This window comes from Ochotona curzoniae, unplaced genomic scaffold (assembly GCF_017591425.1).
Source record: "Ochotona curzoniae isolate NIBS_2020 unplaced genomic scaffold, NIBS_Ocur_1.0 scaffold_3208, whole genome shotgun sequence".
NCBI classification, from domain to species: Eukaryota; Metazoa; Chordata; class Mammalia; order Lagomorpha; family Ochotonidae; genus Ochotona; species Ochotona curzoniae.
In genome coordinates, this window is record NW_024467106.1 from 2,027,776 (window position 1) to 2,037,757 (window position 9,982).

At 62.9% G+C, this 9,982-nt stretch overlaps 2 protein-coding genes across 2 annotated transcripts; both read left to right on the forward strand.

Moving 5' to 3' along the window:
- The first annotated feature begins 285 nt into the window (after positions 1-285).
- LOC121172566 (lipocalin-1-like) lies at positions 286-5,274 on the forward strand. The gene is made up of 6 exons (XM_041004642.1): positions 286-375; positions 954-1,087; positions 1,371-1,441; positions 1,528-1,635; positions 2,064-2,165; positions 5,129-5,274. The coding sequence occupies exons 1-6, from the start codon at positions 286-288 to the stop codon at positions 5,272-5,274; spliced, it is 651 nt and encodes a 216-aa protein (XP_040860576.1).
- Positions 5,275-5,289: 15 nt separating this feature from the next.
- Positions 5,290-7,616, forward strand: LOC121172568 (lipocalin-1-like). The gene is made up of 6 exons (XM_041004643.1): positions 5,290-5,379; positions 5,731-5,861; positions 6,153-6,223; positions 6,682-6,792; positions 7,328-7,429; positions 7,591-7,616. The coding sequence occupies exons 1-6, from the start codon at positions 5,290-5,292 to the stop codon at positions 7,614-7,616; spliced, it is 531 nt and encodes a 176-aa protein (XP_040860577.1).
- Positions 7,617-9,982: the final 2,366 nt, after the last annotated feature.

Genomic DNA, 9,982 nt, shown 5'->3' on the forward strand with positions numbered 1-9,982 from the left:
AACCCTTTCTGTCACCTCCTACCAAGAGTCTGTGGCACAATCCCTCCCACCCTGACATGTCTCCCTCTCAGACAAGGTGTCCCCAAGAGTCCTGCCCAACAACGCTGGCTCCTGCCCCGGACTCTGTGCCAACTGCTCATGGCCTCTAAGCAAACAATACCATCTCCACCCTCTGCAAAGTGTGGGGCCCTCGTGTGTGGGGGAGGAGAGCTGCTCCAGGGCCACTCAGAGCAGGATAAATGCGGGGCAGGGAGGCAAGGAGCCTGCAGTAAGCAGGCCAGGACCATGCAGCTGCTCCTGCTGACGGCCGGGCTGGGCCTGCTCTGGGCGCTAGAAGAACAGAGGCCTCAGCTGGTGCCAGCCTCCAGTGGACAGGTGAGACCCAGCGGCAGGGATGTGGGCGGTTGGGGGGAGCAGTGCTGGCGGTCATGGTGGGACCAGTGCTGGGTGCTATGGTGCAACCGGAGCTGGGTGTCATGGTGGGACCAGTGCTGGGTGCTATGGCAGGAGCAGTGTTGGGTGTCAAGGCAGGAGCCTGTGTTGGGGTGATGTACAGTCCCTGGACCCTGTGGCTGTCAGCACCTGGGCTCTGTCCTCTCTGTCTCCTGTCCCTGGCCTGTCCTTACCCAAAGGTTTCCTGGGCCTATGGGTGACATCCTAGCTGCTTCCTGTGTGTCTGAAGCGGCCCTGGGAGCAGGTGCAAGTACTGCCAGGTCCCAGCTGTGCTGGGAGGTGCTGCCAGACCACGCGGCCGCATCAGTTGAGGGAGCAGGGACAGTCCTGGGGTCGGGGACTCTGCTGCAACTCTTTACACCCCTGAAGTTGCACTTCTGCCCCACTCAGCCCCGCCCTCCCCCTCCCCTACAGCTCCGTTCACCCTCTCCTAGCCCCTCTCCTGCTGCTCTGCCCTGCCCCTTCCCTGCTGCCCTACTCAAGATGCTGTTCCCTCCCAGCTCTTAGGCAAGTGGTACATCCAGCTCTGGGTGGGAACCCTGCCTATTCCTGCCCAGCGGAGGAGCCACCCGCTGCCTCCCTTCACCTTCGTCATGAACCAGCTCCAGAAGCTGGAATTCAGGATGAACCTCACGTGAGCTCCTCCCCTGGCCCTCCCCTTCCAGGGTCCATGCTCCAGGCCCAGCTGCTGCCTGAGCTCAGCTCCCGGCTTGCCCACGCTGGCTGGCATCTTCTGCTCCCTACACCACTGCTCTGTCCTGGGCCCGGGCATGCTCCGCCCAGGCTGTGTGGAGGAGGCAGAGCGCCTCTGCAGATTGTGGGAAGCTGGCCTTCTGCTGGGGACCCCCAAGGGTGGGCACAGGAAGGACTGGGTGGGACTGGGTGAGGGGCAGGACCATGACCTGATTTTGTGCCAGGAAGCCCATCGGATGCCTACCCTACAAGATGTCCCTGTCCCTGGGCAATGACCCTGGCTCTTTCTACACTGGTGAGTGACCCTGAGGACAGCCCCTGTGGGTTCAGCAGGGCCTGCAGGGGCCCTGCCCAGCACTCCGGGGCTCCTGTTCCTTGCAGGGTGGCGGCACCGCATCCGCATCACGTTCCTGCCAGGGAAGCAGTTTGCCATCGCGTACTTCAGTGGCACCATGGTCCAGACCTTCCACCAGATGATGATGCTCATGGGTGGGTCCTGCCTGGCCGTGCTCTCCGGCTCCCCAGGCACAGAGCAGCTGCCCAGGCTTGCTGCCCGGCTCCCTCCAGCTCCCACCTCTGAGCCCTGCCTGGGGCTTGGGGGAAAGGAAGAGCAGGCTCTGAGCCTCCCCTGCTCAGCTCTCAGTCCTGGGCCTGCTGCCCTGTGATTGACTTTGGGCCCCAAGCACCAGCAATGACTTCGCCGGAGCTCAGAGGAGAACGCGGGCATGGAGAGGAAGCCAGGCCCTACCTGGCGCCTCAACTTGAGACCCTGAGACCCACTCAGGGACTCCTGGGGCTGCCCAGTTCGGTGTGGGCTGGAAGGGGCCCTCCGCAGCACACCTGCTTCCTGGTCTATGCCCTGGTCTGTCAGGCACGGGCCTGGGGCTGCCCAGCACATCTGTGCCCCTCGCCTGCAGGCCGCACCCCGGACAAGGACCCGGAGGCCACGAGGACCTTTGAGGAGTTTGTGGAGAGCAAAGGGCTGAACAGGAGCGACATCGCCAGGCCCCCCCAAGTCGGTAATACGGGGCTCCTGGTCCCCTCCCTCCCCGTGTGGCGCCCCCAACCACTGTGGGGTCTGTGTGTGCTGGCATACACAGACCATTCACACCCTACCCCACCCTGCCCCGGCATTTCTCTGGGTACAGATGCCTGCAAGCTCACCCAAGTCTTCTAGCACCCAGAGTGCACTCCTGCCCAGGAAGGAGCTGGCCCCATCCAGCCACCTGTGGTCAGAACTGGGGCCCTGGAGGCTGCCCCGGCCAGGCCCTGCTCCTGCTCTGAGACCTGCGACATGGAGCCAGAGGTGGCTCCTCCTGTGTGTGCGGACACCCTGCACACAATGGGCCCTCCCCAGCATGGGCGCCAGGGAGCCCACCAGATGCTCTGAGAGGCTGGGCAGTGACTCTGCCTCACCCAGACGTCACTATGACATTAGTGTCCTGACAGGAGCAGTGACCCTGCCTGCCTGTGACCCCTGCCAGAGGGAGACCCCTGTGGCAGTCCTCTGCAGCTCTGCGCTCCTGCCCAGCCACCCTCACACTGCCGCGTGGCCCTGCCCCTGCACCCGCTGACTTCTTGGGAATAAAATAAAAGCTGCCTACTGCACCATCCTGTCTCTTCCTTGCTGACCATCAGAACCTGGCAGCTTCAGGCGTTGCCTCTGGGCTGTGTCTGTCACATGGAGGTTCTGGTACCTGTGGGGCCACGTGCCATAGGAGTCCCAAGTCAGGCTTCCTGCTGGACCTTGTCTTACTGAGGCCCCCCTCAGTCAACCCCCATGATTGTGGGATTCCTATATGACAAGGCACCCCGGAGCCCAGGGCTCACTGTGGGTGCAGCCACCCTGCACCTGGCCTGGGAGACCCAGCGGGAGCCAGGTGCAGGGCTGTCCCCGGTAGGCAAGGCGCAGGGTGCTTCAGCCTCCAGATCAGGGGTGAAGCTGTTCTCTGCAGGGTGGGCGGGGCTCCCTTGCCTGGGACCTCGAGGACCTGTGGGTGAATCAGGAGCACCCTCAAGCTCAGGTGTCTGGAAACTTCCAAGGAGCTCTGGTTTTTCTCTGGGAAGTTGAAGGCTCAGGACCCGCATGGCCCAGGAATACTACGCTGGATCTGAGCGTGGTCCTCCCTGGCTGGCTGTCACAGGTGCTGTCCACTCAGGTCCTGCTCAGAGCTCTGCTGGGCACAGGGGGGGGGGAGGCGGGGAACTTCCTGTTTCAGAGCCTGTGAGCTCTCTGAGGTCTCACTCGCCTCACCCCTGCTCTGTGGCGCGGTGTGGGTCAGTTCTCCCTGACCTGTGCCTCTCCATGTGGACAGGGGACGTGCCAGCTTCCTTGCCGCCCAGTTGGCACAGGGCTGTGCAGGGACCAGGAGGGCTCAGGAGAGGAGGTGGGGGCGCCTCAGCCGTCCACCCTGGGAGGCAGGGCTGCTGGTTCCCAGAGGAGACACCTGCAGCTGCAGACCTGGGGCAGCCTGGGCTCCTTCCTGCCTCCCCCTCCATCCAGCCCAGCCCTGTTCCCTGCAGTGTGCAGGCCCCACGTGTCAGCCTCAGTGAGAAAAGCCAATGGGCTCTCCACCTAGCTGCCTGTGAGCCCTGACCCTGGGCAGGCCCAGCTGCTCTCTTCTCTGGGAGGTGTGGCTGAGGTTAAACTCTGTTGCTGGAGGGTCCTGGGACTGGCAGCCAGCACTGTCTCCTCTGGAGTTGTCTGAGGAATCCCTGGAGACCCCCGGTCAGTCTCCCACAGGTTCTGGTCCTGCCCAAAGTTGCTCTGGCCCCACTAACAATGAAGTGTGGAGGATGGGAACCAGGTGTGTGTGTGAGCTATGCCCCATGAAGGGTCCCTGGAGCCCCGGCCCTTAGGTGTCCCTGTGACCCTGTCCCCTGAGGTGTCCCTGTGACCACGCCCCCTGAGGTGTCCCTGTACCCCACCACCTGAGGTGTCCCTGTGACGCCGCCCCCCGAGGTGTCCCTGGAGACCCACACCCTGAGGTGTCCCTGTGACCACGCACCCTGAGGTGTCCCTGTGACCCCGTCCCCTGAGGTATCCCTGTGACCCCGCCCCCCGAGGTGTCCCTGAGACCCACAACCTGAGGTGTCCCTGTGACCATGCCCCTGAGGTGTCCCTGTGACCCCACCCTATGAGTTCCCCGTCGTGAACCCCATCCTCCCATCAGTGATCTGGGCTCAGGCAGGTGCCCGGTCCTGAGGATGAAGAAGGCACCTTCCTCCTAACCAGGAGCTTCCTGCAGTGCCTGCTGCTCCCTCCCCAGCACCAGGACCGGCCCTGCCCTGCTGGACCCACAGCCCCGGGTCCACACCAGCTTTCCCTCGAGTCTGTGCGTCTCCCCATGCTTCCCCCTCACTTCACCACAAGTTGGCCGATTGTGCCTGCTTCAATCTGACCAAACTTCCCTGTGCTCCCACTGGAATCCTTGTCCTCTCCTGCCTAAATCCTGCTGGTGGGCAGTTCTCATCTCGGCACGTGGTAGGGTGAGCCAGTGAGTGGGAGTTTGTTGGGATGCGAAAGACCCATGCACACTTTCCACTGATGTCAGTTTCCATGACCTTTGTGGGGCCCTGGTTTATGCTCACACCGGGCACCTGTGGCGGTCCTCTCTGCACCTGCCCCGTAAGGGTGCTTGCTGCCTGCACAGCTGGCATAGCGGGGGAACCCTGGTTCACGGCCCGTGTTCCCGTGGGCTTTCCATGGGCTGTGAGGGTCCAGGTTGTGTCTCAGGGTGAGTGTCCTGCCCAGGACCCAAAACTTGCTGAGCCAACCTGCACCCTCTGTGGCATCAAGCACGTTCCATGCCCAGGTGCCCAGCAGTGTGGGCTTGGTACCTGCTGGTGCTGTCATGACCTGGGGCTCAGGCCGAGTTTGAGCTCCGCCCCTGGACTGGAGCCCACTCAGATGACCTTTGCTGACTCAAGTGCTGGGCTGAAGAACGTCCAAGAATAACGACTTCTCCCCGCTCTGGCGCAGAGCTGGCCACGGTCATGGCCAGGAAGGGACTGGCCAACCTCTCGGCCAAGTTCCGGGGGACCCTGTGCTCAGCTATAAAAGGGCGGTGGGGAGAGGAGCTGGCCCAGCCTCTCTCAGACCTGGAGAGTGACCTGTCGGAGCTGTGAGAGCAGACCCCCGAGATGCAGCCCCTGCTTCTGCTCCTTTGCCTTGGCCTCATTGCTGCCCTGCGGGCCCAGGACCCCCTGGCCTTGGACGAGGGCGATCAGGATGTGAGGCTTGGGAGGCAGTGGGGAGGCAGGGGGGACTCCGCGGAGACCCTCACTGTTGGGGCCTGTGCCTCTGAAAGGCAGCGGGAGTTGGGGACCCCGGTGTACAGGGTGCTGTGAGAGAGGCACGTGGCTGGCAGTGAGGGGCCATGAAGCAGTGCGGGCACCTGCAGGGCTGGCAGCCATCATTTGGCTCAGACTGGTGAAGTCACTGGGAATATTCCGGGTGGAATGTGGGGTACAGAGGGCTCCCTGTGTCCCAGCCTTGGTGCACCACAGAGTCTGGGGGCTACAGACTCAGACAGGGAAGCCCTGGAGACGTTGCTCAGGCTAATGGAGACGCCCCTTCCCCAGTTGTCAGGGACCTGGTACGTGAAGGCCGTGACCACGAACATGGACAAGCCAGAGAGGAAGCCCGATTCTGTGGGCCCCATAACCATCGTGACGCAGGATGGGGGCAACCTGGAGGTCAGCCTCAGTTTCCTGTGAGTGTCTGAGGCCTGCCGTGGGAGGGCAGGAGTGGAGGTGGGGCATGGCAGAGTGACCACCGGGATGCCCTCCAGCTGAGCCCCTGCAGCTCTGAGGAAGAACTGACCCCGAGGTGCCTGGGCTGTGTGCGTCCCTGAGGATGGCAGATCCGGCTCTGACCACCTGGCTTCCAGGGGCACCTGCAGGGGCCTGCCTGGGACTCATAACCTCCAAGTCCTGTGTGGTAGCCATTCCGGGCAGGAGAGGCCCAAGCAGGCCCAGCACTGCCCACACGCTCCTGTTCCCAGGATCAAGGGCCAGTGCCACACACTCGATGCTGTCCTGGAGAAAACGGAGGAGCCGGGCAGGTACACGGCCTGTGAGTACTGAGCCAGCGGGCAGGCCGTCGGCCAGAGCACCACATCCCTGACTTCCTCTCTGCCCACCTCTCTGCCCTCCCTGCCCTCCCTCCTGTCTCCTCTCTGAGAGTGCCCAGTTTCTCACACCCAGGAGCAGGGGCGGTCCCGTGCTGCCTAGAGGGGGCTAACTGCCCAGGGTTCCCTTGGAGGGTCCCTAGCTTGGTCCTGGGAGCTGGGGGAGGGGCGCTGTGAACCCCACCCCTGCCTCTCGCCCTGGAAACGTCTGAGCCCCCAGGATGTGGCTGGGCTGCCGCTGCTGCACGGGTTCTTGGAGTATGTGCAAGACTCTATCAGCCTCTTGGTAACTGGACTCCTGCCAGCAGGTGGCTGAGGGGTCTGCCAGGCCAGGCACTGGGCCCCATGTCTGCTCCTTTGTAAGGAAGCGTGGCCTCGGGTGGACCTGATTCTGTGCTTGCAGTTGGGGGCAGGAGTGTGGCACAAGTGACCCCGCTGAAGGAGAAGGACCACTTTGTCATGGTGTGTGAGGGTGTGATGCACGGGAAGGCTTTCCGCCATTTCAAGCTCCTGGGTGAGTGTGACCTGCCCATGGCCCTGATTCCCCGTGCCCTCCTGCTCGTCCCTGAGCCCTCCTGGCCCACAAGAAGCTGCTGGGATGCAAAGCACCTTTGGCCTCCAGCACAGGCCCTGATCTATCTCTGACCCCACATGCGAAGCCCAGGGCTTTCTGGGGACAGCCCAGGTCCCCCAGGTTGGGGTGCTGAACGCGGCAGCACTTCCCGAGTCAAGTGTGAGAGCACAGCAGGGTGGGTCAGCAAGTGCCCAGTGCCCAGGGCAGCCTGGCTTCCTCAGGGCTGCAGGGCCCTGTGCTGTCCTCCCCTTCCCTGCCTGGGGGGGCTCATGTGCGTTGGGGGACACCCCATCCTGGTCCTCCAGTGCTGCCTCAGATGAGCTCAGGAGTGGGATGCAACCCTGGTGGCCCTGTCGGCCCTGCTGAAGGACCCTCCCAGTTGAGGGCCTCCTGGTATCCCAGGCTGGGTGCTGACCCCTTGGTGCCCAGTGCTGTGCCACCTCACCCTGCTGTCTTGTCCTGGCTGCACCTGCAGGCAGAGAGCCTGAAACCAACCCGGCAGCCTTGGAGGAGTTTCAGAAGGTGGCAAGAGCCAAGGGCTTCACCACGGAGGACATCGTCATCCCCCGACTGGGAGGTAGGAGGGATGCACCTGCCTGCTCTCCCGGCCCAGGGATGCACAAGTCTCCTTTTGTCTTTGTCCTTCTGGGGCTCAGGGAAGTGTCAGAGACAGGGCAGGTTTGGGGTCCTGGCTCACTCCCAGTGTGCTCCAAGGCACCATATTCCCTCTTTCTGCAGAATCCTGCTCTCCAGAGACTGACTAGGGTAAGCCCCATGGCCTTCTGGGAAAATGTGGGTCTCAGGTTTGGTGGGGGTGTGGGCGCCCCGGCTCTGTCCCCAGCCTGCAGCCTGGGCAGGAGGTTGATCTGGCCAGGCAGCCTGGGTTCTGTCCTGAGCCCTCCAGACCCTCTGGCGATGTTTCTGATCCTGCTGTGGAGTCACCCTGGGGTGCTGGGTGCTCTCTCCTTGTTCCTGACTAGAGCAGACACTGTGGGGACAGAAGCACAGGTGTGGGCAGCAGCACCCCCACCCCAACAGCCCAGTGACTCTTCTGGGTCCTGGGAGAAGCTAAGAAATGGGGTAGGAGCATCCTGAAGGTGCAGCCCCCAGGCCCTCCCTGCTGAAATTGGGGTGTCTCCCTGCGTCCTGGTGAATCTCTGTGGGTGTGCAAGCCAACAGATTCACTAAGGAGGACTCTGCCCCACCAGGCCGCAGCAGGCCAGCACCAGCACCAGCCTCCTTGGATGGCCGGGGACAGCCCAGCCCTCGCCCAGCAGAGGCCTGGTGTGTGGGAAAGCCCTGGGTCAGCTTGATCGCACCCACAGTGTAAACACTCGCCTGCCAGAGCTGAGAGAATAAAGCTTTGAAACCAGCAATGCTGTGGTCATGTTTGCTCATCTTGTATCTGCGCTGGCTGCTGGTCCCGGCCTTGTGTCAGCACGTGTTAGCTTGGCCCCTCACCGACATACTGCCCGCGCTCTCGGCTCTGTCCTGGCGTGTTGGGTAGGGGACGTTTCTGGGGTCAGTCACCTCCTCCCCTTGGCTCTCCAGCTTTTGCTCCCCTCCCATGTAGTGCTCGCGTGGGGTTCAGGCCGCTGCCTGCGCCCTCACTGAGCCAGGCCCGTCAGTCACGTCCTGTCCCCCTGCCCTGGCCCTCAGCAAGGGTATAACTGCCTCTTTCCTGGGTTTCCTGATGGCTCCGTGGGTCCCTGTCCCCCACGGCCTGCCCCCTGCTCACTGGGGCTTCTGTGGTGCTGGCTTCTTCTGGCTCGCCAAAGTCAGCCCTCGGCAACCCCAGCACAGCCCAGCCAAGCTAAGCCGGCAGGGTTCAGCCCACTCCACACCGTCCCTGACTGGCCATTGGCCGTGACCGCCTCACAGCCCCACCCTCCTGGGGGCCATAGCTTCCTCCCCAGAGGCCACTGAGCCTGTGGCCAGTCCTCTTAGCCTGTGGCCAGTCCTCTTCTGCTGTCCACTCCCACAGCACCACGTGGTCCTGTCCCGTGGCTCCTGGAGTGCTCCCAGGGAAACAGTAAGCTGCCGCCTGCCCGTGCCGTGTGGGGCTCCTGCTTGCTGACCATCAGAGCCTGGGGGCCTCAGGTGTCATGTCTGGGCAGTCTGTCACCTGGTATTTTGGGTACCTGTGTGCCACGTACAGCTGGCTGCCATAGGTGTCCCCAGGCTTGGGCCTAGCTTCCCCTAGCCTTGTGCACTGAGCACCCCCAGCCAACCACCCCAACATTGCGGATCCCTGGGTGATGTGCAGAGCAGAACCCGGTCCTCACTGTGGGCACAGCCGCCCCACACCTGCACCTCTGCCTGTGGTGTACATGGCAAGGAGATGTGGGGGACCCAGTGGGGGCTGAGTGGGGGACTGTGCCAGGAAGGCCAGGTGCCATAGGCTTCACCTTCCGAGGAGCATAGCTCCCAGGGCACAGGGCCCTGCTCCCCCACCACCTTGCCCTAAGCACCATGCACTGAGCCGTACCCACACCCAGGGCTTCAGGCGTGGCTCCACAGGCCCCCCACTTAGTTCTGATGGCAGTTCTCCCCATATTCCAAGGAGTCACCCCGAGGGTGCCCTGGCCGCTTCCTGGCAGAACCCCGGGGTTGGGGGTTCGTGTCCTCCCCTTTTCCATGTGTGGGGGTGTCACACAGCACGCAGCTGTGTGCCTCGCATGCTGGCTGACCCCTATGCATTGTCATGTCTGACACCTCCATGCTCCCTGTGACCCCCATACCACCCACGGCACCAGAGTCAATCCTCATCCAGGTTCTTTGGTGTGCAGGGGAACCGCACCATGACACGTCCGCCTTCCCAGTGCCCAGGGTAGGGGTGGGTGCTGTGGGCAGACATTGTGTGCCCTGCCAGCCAGGGCAGAGCAGAGCGCCATCTCAGGGGACCGCCCATGGCTGGGCCAGGGAGCGCAGTGCCCTGACAGCACAAGGACAGGGAGGGCAGTGGATGGCCGTGGGCCCGGGCTCGTTCCACAGTGGGCTCTGACACACTTACTCAACAGGAGGTAGAGATTTTTTAATTGATAGAAAATCCATGTAAATCAATCCCTGTGAAAGTCTTCAATTCCATGTTCTCTGGTCTGTTTTCATTCTAGAAACCACCACCAGCTTG

Coding starts and splice junctions, on each gene's coding strand:
- LOC121172566 (XM_041004642.1), top strand. CDS start 286: ATGCAGCTGCTCCTGCTGACGGCCGGGCTGGGCCTGCTCTGGGCGCTA. Junction 1,088..1,370: donor GAATTCAGGATGAACCTCAC/GTGAGCTCCTCC, acceptor ATTTTGTGCCAG/GAAGCCCATCGGATGCCTAC. Junction 1,636..2,063: donor CCAGATGATGATGCTCATGG/GTGGGTCCTGCC, acceptor CCTCGCCTGCAG/GCCGCACCCCGGACAAGGAC.
- LOC121172568 (XM_041004643.1), top strand. CDS start 5,290: ATGCAGCCCCTGCTTCTGCTCCTTTGCCTTGGCCTCATTGCTGCCCTG. Junction 5,862..6,152: donor GAGGTCAGCCTCAGTTTCCT/GTGAGTGTCTGA, acceptor TCCTGTTCCCAG/GATCAAGGGCCAGTGCCACA. Junction 6,793..7,327: donor CCGCCATTTCAAGCTCCTGG/GTGAGTGTGACC, acceptor CTGCACCTGCAG/GCAGAGAGCCTGAAACCAAC.